We start from the raw sequence: 16,879 nt of genomic DNA on the forward strand, positions 1-16,879 counted from the left end.
CCATACAGCACTAGTGACCTTTTCCGAGTTATTGTATCCCTTCAAGACTAAATTTCTCCCTTCTGTTGATGGCAACACTGTTCAGCGGATCCTTCTAGACTTGCAGTAAGCAGAAACAGTTCTTGGCAATATCTGATTTAAGGTGTGTATAACGTTAGTACCTCACTCCGTGTGTGCGCCAACACATGTTATACTTTATTTCTCGAGAAGTCTGCAACACTGATCTGCGTTTGCCATCTCTTTTCTCTTTATTTTTATTATAGCTTCCAATGATGATATTCAATTTAGGTCATTCTATTTACAGAAACACAACTTTCTCTTGGGTTGGTAACACTGTTCATCCAATTATGTTCGTCGGTTCGTCAATACATGAGCAGATGTCGCCGTATCTCTAGTTCCTTCGTGCAAAGTTTCGTTTCTCTGTCTCTTTTAGTTTCTCCGTTATCACGTCATTTCATGACTTTGTCATCATGTCGACACCTGTTAACGTTCTCATAGAGAGCTGCTATATATATATATATATATATATATATATATATATATATATATATATATATATATATATATATATATATAAGAATTTTAGATGTAAGAATAGGAAAATAAGTCATAGTGCAAGTTAGCAGTAAAATGTGATTGAGTATTCATTATTGAATACGTAAAATAACTAAACAGAGAAAAAATCTTTTTTATATATAACAATTGAGATACCTGTGATAGTTGGTGGGGCCTGGCAGCTCCTGAAGTGATGTGGACCGTTGTGGTCATTGGCACACGAGTTGCCTGACTAATTAGTATAGACTCCAGCTGAAAAGAAGGTCAAACAAAACAATTAATAAAACTTAAATAAACAAACTGTAGCTTATATATATGTGTACTTAAAACATTTGCAAGTATAGTTGAATAAAACAAATTGCATACGCCTAATGTTGGTGGAGAAACAGGGAATTTAAATACCTCATACTTTAAGCCACAGGATTTTTTTCGTACCAGCACAGACAGTAGGATCAACAGTAGGAAATACTAGGCTAGACAACTGTACAAGTTGGACCTACATTGTAATTGACGTAGTCCTATTTAAAAATTACAACTTTAAATTGGATTGGCAATACTGTTAGTCTAGTGGTACTGAAGAGTACGTCATATAATGTCTTTCAGAAAGACATGAAAGACATGAAATTTGAGCGTATTGTACTCATTAGTTTAAAAGTAACAAGAGCATATCAAGATAAACGGTCCACCCTGTATAAATATCTTTTCAATGACAATAATCATAGTTTTATGAGGTAGAAATGACGCTACTTGTAGTGGCACCGTGTAGCGCTTTCATTAAGAGTCTTCATCCTGGCGAAATTAAAATACCGCTAATTTTACAGTAATTATGTGATATCTTCAAATAGATAAAATATAATTGAAATATGGAACAAGAGCGCCCTAGACAATATTATTTTGCGTGAGGTACCGTTATCACAAGTCATCTAGTGGCTTACCGTTTTCAGCTATTTAGAAACGCGAAAATAAATGCCGATTTTCAAAATGGCTCGAAATCGAAAGCAGGTAAGTGAGTCGTGATAACGGTATATCATGTAAAATTATATTGTCTAAGGCGCTCTTGTTCCACATTTCGATTATCTTTTATGTATTTGAAGATATCACATAATTACTGTAAAATTAGCGGTATTTTAATTTCGCCGCATGAAGACTCTTAACACCTTTGGTGCGAGCAGTCCGGGTTCAGTTCCCAGTAGGGATACTCGGTTGAGCAAAAAACTTTTTTCAGGCAAGCCATCGTGAGTGAGTTTTTCCTGGGTTTTCCACATTCACACCACGCAAATGCCGAGATTGTATCTAAGATGAAGTTCTCAGGTATCTTCGTTCCTTCTCCTTTCCTTTCTTCCTTCCCCATTTCCTTCCACGTGTAGTGTGATCGCGGGGAGACGTCATCTCCCATGACGTTATGGGCTTAAAAAGACTATAGATCCCGGTAATGGCCAGAAATGTAGTTTCTAATCCTAATCCTAATCCTAAACACCAGGCGTACAGGGTGGTCCAAAAATAGGTACACACCCCTACATTGATCAAGTGTAACATTCTAGTTTATGGGTTTATTTGTTTCAGCTCTTCCGAGCTTAAGATGTAAGTAAAAACACATTAAGAGGAAACAATAAAGAAACTAAGTCTACCTGGTGGATAACAATAAGAAATGATATACAATGCAATAAGCTGATCAGTACGGTATTGTTTACCCACTTTTGGGCCACCCTGTATATTACCTATTCTTGGAACTATTCGCAGATAGTTTCATTTTAGTTGAAAGTTATTTGGTTCAAGTACAGGATAACATAAATCATTGCTACGTAGACCACAGGCTACGTATGATTGCTCGAATTCTGAATATTTTGCTTCAAATGTTATTAGCACTTTACATTTGATTAGAAACTTAACTCACAAAAACAATAGCTACAAAAACGAAATGAAATCTATAAGTTTTACGTCCCACGGTTATGTCGGCTAGGCTAAAGAAGACGGTGATGACGAGAAATGAATGAATTGTGGTGAAATGAAGAAAGTGGGATGAAACGATAGAATCCTGAGAAAACCCACGCACACGGTGTTTGTCCACCACAAAGCTCACCTCAACTGAGATCAAACAAAGAGCCCCATGCACCAGAGGTGAACGCTCTACCACTGAGCTACTGTGACCCTAACAACAGCTACATTTTGACATTAGTCGTAAATCGGTCTTGCTCCGGAAAGACTATTCATAATCACTCCGGTTATTGAGTAAACTCTCAATGGCTTTGACCAGTGACGCAATTCAGTTCATTTTCAGTTTAGCGTCCTTTTCAACAGCGAGGCTATATGAAATGTGGACCTACTGATTAACATGGAATCCGAACCACATGTGCTCCAGCCGGGAATCGAACCCCATTTAATCAAGCCAAAGACGCATCCGCGAACCGCTAAGGACCAGTAATAGAATTTTTCGTAGATATAGCCATCCGTATGTACGCTTGTTCTTTCGTTGAGTATGCGTTCGACTATAAAAATATTAGATGGTCATACGCTGTATACTCCCGTAACCCGTATATTCCCCATTACATCTCTGGTTGTGACTTACCTTTCGCAGTAAAACAATTAAGGTCTGGCGTACATATTTTTTAGAAACCAACAAAGCTGGAGTAAGAAATACTACTTGAAAAATATATGCAGAAGCAGTTATGTGAACTTGTCCAGGTAGAGTGGATACCGGTACCTATTAAAAATACTAAACGAGCCGCACCACTCTACTGGATTATTGTCAGAATAACGTTCGGATCGAAGAATATTTGCCTAAAAAAAGACAAAAACAACCTTACCACAGATATTTGAAAATTAACTGAATTAAATGACATTTTATCTAGTGTGTATTTCAGAATTTGTAGGGATTCTGATGTCAGTGTAGGTCTAAGATATCCAGATCTTGGGAGGATTTACAACTTTGGAGGAGGACACAGGCCTCAGTGGCTCCCGGGATCGGCGCCCATCCTTGTAATTTATTTATTAACTACGTTGATTCTATCCAATACTAAAAGTAACTTTTTGTCATCCTATTACGTGAAAAAAAATGAAGTAAAAAAAATAAATAAATACACTGCTGGATACTAAAAATGCAACACCGAGATGAAGAAGATGTAGCAGTCACAAATATGGCAGACAAATAGCTTAAGAAATAGAACTTATTACATGTTCTGCTCTTTGCGATGCCTAACAACACACAAGGGCCTAGCAGAATGTCCAGACAGTCAGTACTGCATAGTTCCATCACTTGCTTCTAGTACTGCTGCGACATGACGAGAAATAGAGAAGATAAATGTCTCCCTGGAAGATAGTATGTCACGCTGCCAAATTTTAGTATTTCAAAAGCATTATCTCCGGAAGGTCTGGTAGCAAAACTTTCTGCAAAACGTGTCCAGTTGATGGAAGATCACGTGGATGCGCCAGTTAAGGAAGACGTGGAACATAATGTCTAAAGAAGTAATAATTCCAAGATGAGCAGTAAAAGGACTACTGAATCAAATCGATATACCGCTGGTTACTACAAGAATCTTTAATGAGTATAAGATGGAAGCAGACACGGAATATAATAGCACTCAATACCATAACGTACGGTGGTGACCGACGTTGTGATGCAGAACGAAGGTGTTGCCCAGCGACCAACGTACTGTTAGACATGATATTAAAGACAGAAGCGGGATTCATCAAAGAAGAGGATCTCGTACCATTTGGTTCTCGATTCATGACTTTCGAAGTACTATTTCAGTCACACACATATATGCTGCTGTGCAGTCAAAGATAGCTACAACAATTGCCCGCTGCTCCGCCAGGGGACGTGGAAACGTTCGTAGGGACTATCGCTGCACAACTACCCCGAATTTTTGTGCCAGTGTTAGGAATGTGCCTTTCTGGTCCTCCAAAGCCATGTCCACAAGAACTCAGTCTTTTCAGTCCGTAGTATAAAATTGGCATTGCGCTTTTAAACGTCGTGTTGTTGCTTCTGCAGCCATATTCGATCACTTGGACTTCATTTGTTCCTATAGGGGCAGCAATGTTGCGAGAGATATGTCCACTGTCGTAATATGCGATAATTCTTCCGCAATCAAAGACAGATACCTTCGGGAATAGATACCGCATTTGACGACGATGCATTGTCTGATCGTTCCGACAAAGAGCCCTCACGCTAACTCTTATCCGATACTGAAATGTTACTCTCTGATCTATTTGTGGTTGCTGTTACCAGGGTGCACACGTGATAAGTAAGGAGCTGCACCTTTAATTATTGTACTGTCTTTCCATTGTAGGCATTCTAAAATGTGGGGTCAATCTAATGCATTCTTCTTCAAGTTGCATTTTTAATGCCAAGCAGTGTGTATGCTCATATTAAAATTTTAAATAAATAAGTTCTTCTTCTTCTTCTTTTTTTTTTTACATTTTATCATTTAGATTGAACATTTTTGTTTTTATGTATTGTTCTATTTTTTTTTTTCTGTGTTGAATGAAAATATATTGTATTTAAAATCTCATAGACCAAACAACATGGATTTTTAATAAGTGAAAAACTTTTCCACGAAAGAGGCAGCATAACTGTGTGCGGAAGGAAAAAAAGTGTCCTCGTCTCTTTTCAGCGTGTGTGTGTGTGTGTGTAAATACTGAAAAACGAACTGATGGTATTTCCATCATCACCGTATCGTGAACTGGAATGAGAATTGAAACCAGCACACGAATACAGTAGATAAAGTTTCAGAGTGAAAAGTTCGTTTCTTCAATACTGACAGACAGAAAGGTATAGATCTCCCCCTTGTTCACTATATATATATATATATATATATATATATATATATATATATATATATATATATATCAGAGGACCGCCATTTATCATTTTCAGCCTAGTTGGAATTGTCACATGATAAGTGAAGAGACCATTGGTTAGATGTATGGGTTGAATGCAGGCGTTACCACCGATTGACGTGTATTGATTTACAGGCTTTTCAACTTGTGTCTCTTTCTTTCGCTCGCTTTTTACACTACCGTATATATAATGTACGCACCTAACGCCACTGCATTGGGGAAAATTGTACTGTACGTACGCGTATACGAACTGAAAGAAATCATCATCATCATCAGTGCGAAATTTTCTTTGTACTGATGATGAAACCTAGAGAGAAACAATGTGTATACGATACGGGAAAATGAATTTTGCATTTTGACATTCAACTGTTGCATTCTTATTATACATCAATGGCGTATTTAGGATTTTGTTTCGGGGGAAGCTACGCACAATACGGGGTAGCAGGGGGGGGGCAATTGCCCACCTGAGTTTGAGAATTAAATATATATTAATCAATTGTCTACTAATATACTAGTAAAAAAAAAAACAAAAAAACGTGAAACTTGTATATCGGTGGAGGATCTTATCTCCCCCCCCCCAGGCAAATATGAAATGACGCTCCTGCAAACTCACGTTGAATATTTGTACTTTCATTTCAACTTAACTGATTTCATTTTAGAAAAAAAAAATGGAAATATTCAGTTTTATCTGTGTACATTTTTACCTGAAAGAAAATGTTGGGACAAGTTGAAGCTGGAGTATACTGTTTGCAGTTTTAAGAGCAAGAATTGCAGACTGATGAATTTATGTGATATGACACACACAAATTTAAAAGTGAATCTAACCTTTTGTTCTATTCATAGAAGAAAAGGAAGCATCCTCTTGGCCTACCTAATTTCCCGAGCTACTTTTTTCTCCATCTTGATTTTCTTTAATTCAAACATTTACCATTTTCTTTTTTTTATTACTAAACGATGTAAATATTTCTTTGCTATAATAACTAAAATCTCGTTATGTTGATATCCGTGCAAGTTAGTGTGTAACTCCAGTTTCGCTTATTATCTCCGCTTAGTTTTGGCCGACATGAATCACAAATGACAACGGTCGAAAGTATGATAGAAAAAACGAAAGAACATAACAACTAAGAAAAAGAAACAGAAGGGTTGAATGGTCGAAAGAAAGAAAAGAGGAACACAGTTTTTACATTGGATGAAATTTGAGAACTATAGTATTATTTCTGAACAAAGAGCATAAGAAAGTGGAAAGTCAATGGAATTCTTAGAAATTGTAAGAAGGATTATTGTTGTATATGGAATGCGAAAAAGTAACAAATATATTTCGAAGGAAGGGGGGGCTTGAGCCGACAGCCCCCTAAATACGCCTCTTTTATAAGTATGTGCAAAAAGTAGCTGTAGCTAATAGGGTAGTTTAAGTATTTCCCTACTAGCTCATGTTAGAAAAAATGTTAACATGTGTATGAATACAGCACTTATATTTTTAAAATACCAAACTATCTTCAGCATAAGTATAGGAGGTCTCATAAATCGGAATTCTTCGTAAAGCTGTCGACAGGGATCAGAGCAAACCGGTAGACATAACGAGAAACGGTTTCCTGTTATGAATTCAGCGCCCCAAGGCATAATATATCCGATTTCCGCCCTTATTCTCCCATTCCAACCGGAAGCAATAAAAGTCAATCATTTTCGGTTTCAGTGTTAAGCATCATTGAACAAATACAAAGAATGAAATTAAATTTTTGAGTTTTACGTCCCACAGATATGCCGGCCAGGGTAAAGAAGACGGTGATGATGAACAATGAATGAAATGGTGGAATAAAGAAAGTTGGACAAAATGGGAGAACCCCAAGGAAACCCATGCACACGGTGTTTGTCCACCACAAAGTTCACTTGGCAGGAACAGGGTTTGAACCCGCGACCCCATGTACCAGAGATGAACGCTCTACCACTGAGCCATCGCGGCCCTTGAAGAAATACTGTAATAGATAGGGAGAAGCGTTTCTCTAGATCCTAAGAATAATTTCTGCTATCTGTTTTATCTCCAGAGCGTCGTCTCCGGAGTTGCTTGGGTGTTCGAGAACCCCAGAATTTTTGTGGGGGTACTCAGAACCCACACAAGGAAAAGAGAGGACAAAGAAGAAAAAGGAAGAAGGGGGAATTCTATTAGTGAGAATTAGAAATTGTAAAAAAGTAAGTTTTTGAACTAAACATAAGCCTTTCATTTCAGTTTACAGCATTATCTTTATCATTATACAAAACTACGCTCAAAATTTTGTTCAATTTAGCAAATTTCATGTTTTTTTTTTTTTTTTTTTCGTTTTAAAATCTGTAAATCCTAAGATTCAGAAAGGCGTGACAAGAACTGAGTCAGAATATTCGTGGTTACACCGCAATAGTCTCATTTGAGAATACTTTCCACTGTACAGAAGAAAACACGAAAAAAAGGCCACTCAATTTTCATTCATAAAATACACTACAACTACATTTTCAGCGGAATTAATTTTCAAAAATTTCCGGCTGAGGAATTCTGAATCCCCACTATGTTTCGGTGAATCACACACTTTCAGACTCCCGGTTGTAGACAGCAAATTAGAACGCCTACACTAATTTTCAAAACTCACCGTTCCTGTTTGTCTCTTTACTAAAAGCGAAGAAAGTAGAGTTATACTTTCTAAATATTGATCTAAATAAAGCATAAACGGTAAAAGAGAGAAATGACGTTTTCGTATGGATTCAGTTTCGATATGTATTTAGGAGCCCAAGAATAGATTTCATCTCGGCTTTAATTCTTTTAATAATGTCGGAAGTAGTAGAAACTAGCACAACTTCCCGTTTCAATATTGATTAGTAGGGCAACCCAAAAGCATAAAAAGCATAATAGCAATTTACACATATGGTTGGCACCTTGAACATGGTTGTGGTTGCTTAAGGGTCCAGAAGAAACTAATTTTAAAAGTATAATGAAGCATAATCTTAGAAAATAAAGCATAAAGCATAATTTAAAATATATAGCACAGTTATTGGAAAATTCTGTTTAACTGTAAGTATAACATACTGTATTAATATTTTTTAAAACCAATATTTACAATGCAAAATCATTGAGAACATAACAATGCAACAATGAAAAGCTTAATTTTATTTCTGTAAACTTTTCGGTGTAAGCCTTTGGTATGGAGAAAAGAAAAAGGGAAAAGAAGCAGAAAACTTTCCTCCAACAATGAAAAGTACACGAGAACTCTACACTATATTGTTATGTGTACCTCTTGAACTTCGGCACTTTCTGTACTTTTTGGTGGCATCTTTTACTTTCCATTTTTGTATATGTGCACCTCTAAGGCGCACACAAGAGATAAAAAAAAAGAAAAAAACTGACTCGAGTAAATCATATATCTCTTTACAGTGCATTAAGTAGAAAGTTCTTTAAATATGAAAGAAACTGGTTGCATAAAATATAAATAAATAGATCAAGATATTTAGAACATTTAATGTAGAGTAAATATTATACATTATATACGATTAATGTAAAACAATGACTAAAATTAAAAATAAAGCATAATTTGAAAAAAATAAAGCATAATTAAACCAAAAATAAAGCATAATGTGGGTTGCTCTATTGATTAGTATAGAGGAAAAACTCCCAGAGATAGCAAGAAACTGTTCCTGATATGGATTCGGCGACGCAAAGACAGGTTCCACCTCCAAGCTTATCGCTTAGTACAGAGCAAAAATTCTCAGAGACAGCAAGAAACCTTTCTTCATATGAATTCAGCGACGCAAGAACAGATTCCACCTTCGATCTTATCTCTTAGTATACAGCAAAACCTCTCAGAGATAGCGAGAAGCTGTTCCTGATACAGATTCAGTGACGCAAGAGCAGGTTTCACCTCCGATCTTATTCCTTAGTATACAGCAAAAACTCTCTGAGATAGCGAGAAGCTTTTCCTGATACAGATCCAGTGACGCAAGAGCAGGTTTCATCTCCGATCTTATTCCTTAGTATACAGTATCAACTCTCAGAGATAGTAAGAAACTGTTTCTGATATAGATTCAGTGACGCGAGGACAGGTTCCACCTTCGATCTTATCCCTTAGTATACAGCAAAACCTCTCAGAGATAGCGAGAAACTGTTCCTGATACAGATTCAGTGACGCAAGAGCAGGTTTCATCTCCGATCTTATTCCTTAGTATACAGCAAAAACTCTCTGAGATAGCGAGAAACTCTTTCAGATTTAGATTCAGCGACGCAAGAACAGGTTCCATCTCCGATCTTATCCCTTAGTATACAACATAAACTCTCAGAGGTAGCAAGAAACTGTTTCTGATATGGATTCAGTGACACGAGGACAGGTTCCACCTTCGATCTTATCCCTTAGTATACAGCAAAACCTCTCAGAGATAGCGAGAAATGTTTCTGGTATGGATTCGGTGACGCGAGGACAGGTTCCATCTTCGACCTTATCCCTTAGTATACAGTGTGACAGGACACGCAACCCCATCAGCATTTCTGTACCCGTTGTTTTCGCGAGTTTTGCGTTTCGCTCACTTCGAGCGGTGTGACTGAGCGCTCCGCTCAGTAACCTTCTGAGCTCCACCTTAGCTGTCTAAACTTGACTGGCAACATTGATAACACATGACCAGCAGCAGCATTGTGTGTGAAGAGCAGGTGGGCAGGCAGAAAGAGAAGAATAAAAGAAAGATGCAACAAAGTCGTCGATGAAGAATAACTTTTAAGTGATTTAATAATGCAATAAGAAGCGTTTAAGGACTAGTACAGAACAATTGATCGTAAATTGTTTTAACCTGCCGATCAAGGTAAGAAAAATGGAACGGGCTTGAAACCAAGCCGTATTTGTGAAGAAGCAAGACACTGCAAATAAATATTGCATTTTACTATTGAAGATCATCGTATTTAAAATACTTGGATTATATACTTTGTTTGCATGCATCATAGTAAGAGAATATAAGCAATTGAATTTAACGTGAATTCAGGTACTAACGTCAACGAAAAGGATTAAAACAAGTGATATATATATACGGTATACGACACACTAAGCATGTTTTGCACTCGTAACATTATAGATTTTTTTAAATATAACCGTAGAAACATATGCGCATATAAGAAATAAATCTGAAATATTGATCTAGTATTTACCTAAAGCGATATAATAATATTCATTTCAAATACTTCACTTATAACCTAATCTATTTTATTGGATACGGCATATCAGTGCTACAAGGATTAAATATAATTAAGTTTCTTGCGCCAGTCAATATTAGTAGAAGTTAATAACTTGTATATACACTTTATAGGATCAGTAAATATCGAACGTTATGTATATAGTGAGCGCACAATATGAACGCATTACTTTGTATTGAATTTTTTCAGTCTTAAGCTCAAGTTTAGAACATATATCCATAAAAAGCGCTTGAAACAAAATCAATCTATATTTGATATAGGCCTATATAATAGCGGAATATAACTTCAATTTATAGCTATAAAAATATCTAACAACTACAGTAGTAATATAACATCGTTACATAACTGTATTATTTCTGAAAACTGTGCTAACTAACATATTTATCTGTGAAGAATGTTTGAAGTATCAGTAGTAAGTTGAATTCAATCTAAATAAAAATTTGCCAGTCGCGACCATCAAGTGTCATTTAGTTAGTCACTTTATATGCAAATCAGTATTACACTAGTGAATTATCTGTTCGGGCAAAGACAGAACTGAAGGTAGAAACAATTATACCAAAGTGGCAAGTATAATATAATAATTCAGTGCATCAGTAAAAAGGAAATAAATAAAAATAATGAATAAATAATAAATATAAAAATAAATAAGAGATCAAGCTTCTCTAAAACAGTTCTTTCTAGACATATGAAATAATATAATTTGCTACTGTCGTCTGGACTTTCATTTATTCTGAAAAGACTTATATAAGTATAGTAGAGAAAAATTATTGCATGTATTATTATATTTTTGTTTTTGTCGCATATAGTATTTTTGTATGTTTCATTGTTCTATATATATATATATATATATATATATATATATATATATATATATATATATATATATATATATATATTCTCTCTTTTGAGTTCTTGTCAATTTCAGTTTTATGTTGAATGGTATCAATAATTAAAGTCAGTGACGTTATCAAATCGTTATTGAAGCGACTGTTTATGTCAAAATATTGTTCATTTGTGGTGAGCATTATCCGTTGTGTATATGAATACTATTTTGTGAAAGAATGTGGTATTTTAGAAACAAAAATAGCAAATAAATACATATGGCTTTTAATAACAAGTTTTCGCAAGTATATTCTGAAAATTCTGAGTCTAGGTTGCATCATCTCTCTACGTCCACGCTAGTCTGACAACTTCGTGAATAACATCAGTGTGGAGATTTATATTGAAGGCTTGAATGGTAAGTTGTCGATTACGACCCAAGACTCAAGAGTGTCGTAGTATTAATGTTGGTATTCTTATTTGAGTTCAGTATTCCTTGATACATTTTGTTTTCGGAGCGTGGCTCCTGCTATCGAGATTCCGGATAACGGGAGGTTATTAAAAATTTGTTTCATATTTTAACCACTAATACCCTCCACCGTTACCGTCACTGTCACAACAGCAAAACCTCTCAGAGATAGCAAGATTGTTCCTGATATAGATTCAGTGACGCAAGGGCAGGTTTCACCTTTGTTCTTATCCCTTAGTATACAGTGAAAACTCTCAGAAATAGCGGCCGATCTTATCCCTTAGTATACTGCATAAACTCTCAGAGATAGCGAGAAACTATTTCTGATATGGATTCAGCTACGCGAGGACAGGTTCCATCTCCGGCCTTTTCCCCCTCTGTTGCAATCAGAAGTGATTAGATTTACTAATTTGCTTTTATATCGATGAAGGGAGACAAAGGGTCTATCCTTGCAATGCTAAATTAACATTAAAAATCCGTTTCTCACTATCGCGTACCTTTTTTTGTTCTATTGTGGTTATCATTCAAACTGCGAATGATAAATTTCTACTATTTCTAGTTGTAATAGAGACATAAGAACGGAGATGGTTTATATTCTTGGGTCATTGAAACTATATCACAGAATCGCTTCTCAATATGGGCCTATCTTATCTTTTTGCTCTGATATCGGACGGATCGACAGATGGCGGACAGGCATAACCTATATCAAGAACCGGTTTTCCGACATGGTTTCAGGGAACCAAGAATATAAACTATAAGATTCTCTATACTTATATATATATATCATAGGTTTGAAGGCAAAAATCGATAACGTTAAATTGCCTAAGGATTTCTAACTCCGAAGGCTTGCCACACTTCCGGAGAAGATTAATTTTAAATCAGTATGGTGACAAATAATACAAGTCTGCTTAGGTCTCAATTTTTGCAATGCGGCAACATTGCGTCCTCGAATTTTAACATCAATGATAATCTACTTGTCTTAAACAATGTCCTTTGGTATAGAGTATTATTTAATTAGTGTTACTCACGGGATGAGAGATCTCGTCTTGGAAAGAAGGTTCAACATTTTCCATGCACTTCAATGCAATGACACACACCAAATAAACTTTCACTTGAATTTTACAGGTACATTTCCAAAATTAAACTACCTACATACTCTTATATGGTTCGATCTCAACCCTTTTCACCTAATCATTCAATTTCACTGACAGTTGTGCTTATGAGTAGTCCACGTTCGCACGAGCTGCTCACTTTTAAGTTAAAGGTGATACGGGAAATTTCTCGAATTTCATGGGTAATTGTAGTTCTGCAAAAGTGTTAATATCTCAAACTACTATTTTGCTGATGCATGATTCACAATATAAAAAACTGTAAATGGATAAAGTGAAAGTACAAACACAATGAACAATATTTATCAACTTTTAAAAATACGTACGTCATTACACAATATACTGCAATAATTAATACTACTTAAATGTTATATCGCACCCTTCGTGGACCTCCCTTCAGATAAAAGGATTCTGACAACTTCTAGATTAAATTATGAAAGAAATCAGGACATACATTTATACATAAATTAACATAGCGAGACAAAATGAGATACGCCTTTTTTGAGAATCGGAACAAGATGGGAAAGAATTCTTCGACATTCGAGGCAAGACGAGACGAGTCACGAAAACATTATTGTTTGTCTAGTGTTGTGGATAACATTATTTTCAATTTTAAAAGATTTCACATTTGAAGAAATAAAACTACGTACAAAGAAAGGCAACATTTCCGGCTATTTTCCGTGCTGAGTGGTTGATCCAAAGTACTGTAAATGCCTATCCAAATTACGGGCCATCCAAATAGTCACAAGGACTATAGAGAGCCTAACCATGTCCAAATGAAAAACACACAACACATTCAAGAATGCAAGCTAGCTTTATGACTGTTTCGTACTCATATTTTGTAGTCTGCAGGAAATCAATTTATTGTGCAAGGTCCAATTGCACCCAATGGAGTCGTGTTAATTCAGGCAGAACTAGGTCATTGGCTATTAAAAGCAGATTTTCAGTAACCGTGAAGCTGATAATGTTACATTTTATAGTGTACCTAAATGACCATAATGTTAAGGGCATTGTTGATGAAGCAAGATGCTTATTGCAAGTGACAATAGGAAACAATTCATAACAAATTGCTGATACTAAAAGATGAGAAAAATTACCACTCTTTATAAGAATTCTGCTTGAATGAAAAAGTATAATTGCTTCTTGTTAATTGATTACTCTTTTACACGCATACATAAGCATTACTCTTTTTTCTTTCTTTCTTTTAGAAAAAAGAGAAGACATACGTAATTATTATAAGTATCTTCTTCCACACAGCTGTCATGCAATCATAATTATGGTACATATACCATGATTTCGTTGAGTTGAGTTGAATTTCAGTTTACCGTCCCTTTCAGCAGCGAGGCTATGTGAGACGTGGACCTACTGATTAACGTGGAATCCGAACCACATGAGCTCCCGCCGGGAATCGAACCCGGGTCTCCCGCGCCAAAGGCGCGTACGCTAACCGCTTAGCCACGGAGGAACTCTACCATGATTTCGAACTGCGTACCGGTATCATGTATCATAAAACTAGTAGCATTATTCAGACTTTGAAATGAAATGAAATGAAATCTTTAAATGAGGCTAGGCTAAAGGAGACGATGATAATGAGAAATGAATGAAATGGTGGAATGAAGAGTGGGAGGAAACGGAAGAACCCCGAGAAAACCCACGGACACGGTGTTTGTTCACCAGAAAGTTAACTTTATCCGAGCTGGGATCGAACTAAGGACCCCATTCACCAGAGGTGAACGCTTTACCACTGAGCCGCTGCAGCCCCATATGTGCAGACTTTGCTTGAATGGGCAAGAATCTCTCTGAGATAAGTAGTTTACATATTTGAGTTGAGTTGATTTTGAGTTTAACGTTCCGTTCAGCAGCGAGGTTACATGAGACGTGGATCTACCGTTTAACGCGGAATCCGAACCACATGACCTACCATCGGGAGTCGAAGCCGGGTCTCCCACACCAAAGGTGCGTATGCTAACCGCTTAGTAGTTTACATTTTTTTGTTAATATAGGCCTACTGCTATACTAGTGAGTAATAATAATAATAATAATAATAATAATAATAATAATAATAATAATAATAATAATAATAATAATAATAATAATAATATACAAGGTGTTAATGAACTATGAACTGAAAGAGTCGGTATAGTTCTTGAATTGAAATAAGACAAAATGTTTATATTGCCGTGTTGGGAAAAATGCATAGTTTCAGAGGTGGGCCTGTCTAAAATTGTTTAAAAAGCTAAAATTTTTAACACTCGCTATTTCGAATTCGACAAACCAGGGAGTGGTGGTTCATGTCAGTATAACGGAAGTCGTACATACGTAATACAAAATTTCATATATCATCAATATATAATGGGTATTCAAGAGATTCCCTACAGGGTATAATTCCTAAACATGCCCTCAACAGAATTCTCAGAAATGATCTGATTTAAAGGTGGGTTCAAAGTAGGCTTAAAGTAATGTATACAGCAATGAACACGGTATGCTTCGGCGGGAAGTCGGAAGTGTTAGGAACCGCAAGCTCCACGGATTCTCGTATTCGGAAAAAAGCGTTCTGCAACGTAATTTGTCACGGTATATTTAACTTTTTTTCACGTATACGCGATATTCCGAACACGAGGAACCGTGATATCGATAATCCCTAACACCTCCGACTTTTCACAGAAGCATTCCATGTTCATTGTTGTGTAGCCTTTTGCCTACTTTGAACGTTGCACTTTGAAATCCAACCATACCTGAGAATTCTGTTGAGAACATATAGGCCTCTATGGCAATTCCTTCAATAACCAATACATATTGATGAAATATGCATTTTTGGATTACATATGCATGACTTCATTTACTAGGGATGCGCACGAGACGAGTCGAGACAGGATTTTCCTGACAAAATTTGAGACGAGACACGGCTCTTCCAATAGAGAAATATACATATTTCGGGTCGAGACATCACTTTTACAGCACATTTTCGAGACGAGACAGCCACAAATCTTGTCTCGTGGGCATCTCTATCATTTACACTAACATGGAGCGCCACTCCATGGTTTTTCGAATTAAAATAATATGTGTATTGAAATTTAGACTTTTCACGATTATGTACAACTCTAGCTTTAAAACAATGGACTTTTCCCCACAGGTCCATATGAATTTTTGTCTTATTTTGATGTGAGGAATTGCCTCCTACATTCTGTCGGTATGGTTCATTAACACCCTGTATATATGTATACGCGTTAGTTTGTTAACACCCTGATTGAGGATTCCTTCGCATCGCAGTCTCCAGACTTTCTTATTTGTTTCTTATTTCTTACAAGTGAGTTATTCTTATTTGTTATAAATGTATTATTAAATTTGATTTATCAATATCTACGTATATGAAAATGGAAGTATGCATGTATGTGTCCAGCATAACACTGGAACGCTGGAGCAATTAAAAAAAAACTTGGTACACATATGATTTGCAATAATAATAATAATAATAATAATAATAATAATAATAATAATAATAATAATAATAATAATAATAATAATAGTAATAATAAAACACTGCTGTTGGAATAACACACCTGTAAGGTGCCGAATCTAGACAGCGCGGGAAAAATAGTATAATTCAGAAATTGGCCAAAATGAAATAAGTCAAAATTGGAGATGTATATGTCATTCTCCACCAGGAGGTATAAGTCAATTCTAAACGTGAGTTGAATAATCGCGTCTTTGTATTGTTAGTATACGTGACTGCTACTTATGCTTGGTAAACTAAAACATCGCCTCCTGAAAACCTGTGTTTTTTTGCCTTATACTGTTTTTCCCGCGCAGACTAGATTCGAGCTAAAAATTAAAAATAATAATAATAATATTCAGCCGGGAGTGAATGCAACCATACATGCGCCGATGAAGTTGCGG

General features: G+C 36.0%; 1 protein-coding gene across 3 annotated transcripts in view; it reads right to left on the minus strand.

Moving 5' to 3' along the window:
• Nucleotides 1-16,879, minus strand: part of LOC145673072 (facilitated trehalose transporter Tret1-like) — a 527,605-nt gene that overhangs the window by 69,256 nt on the left and 441,470 nt on the right. For all 3 annotated transcript variants that reach the window (XM_081742424.1, XM_081742422.1, XM_081742421.1), the window contains one exon: nucleotides 712-807. In XM_081742424.1, coding sequence (XP_081598550.1) covers nucleotides 712-768 — 57 coding nt within the window. In that variant the 5' untranslated portion in view covers nucleotides 769-807. The remainder of the gene's footprint in view (nucleotides 1-711; nucleotides 808-16,879) is intronic.

Source organism: Thermobia domestica, chromosome 16 (genome assembly GCF_964235325.1).
Source record: "Thermobia domestica chromosome 16, izTheDome1.hap1.1, whole genome shotgun sequence".
Lineage (NCBI taxonomy): Eukaryota > Metazoa > Arthropoda > Insecta > Zygentoma > Lepismatidae > Thermobia > Thermobia domestica.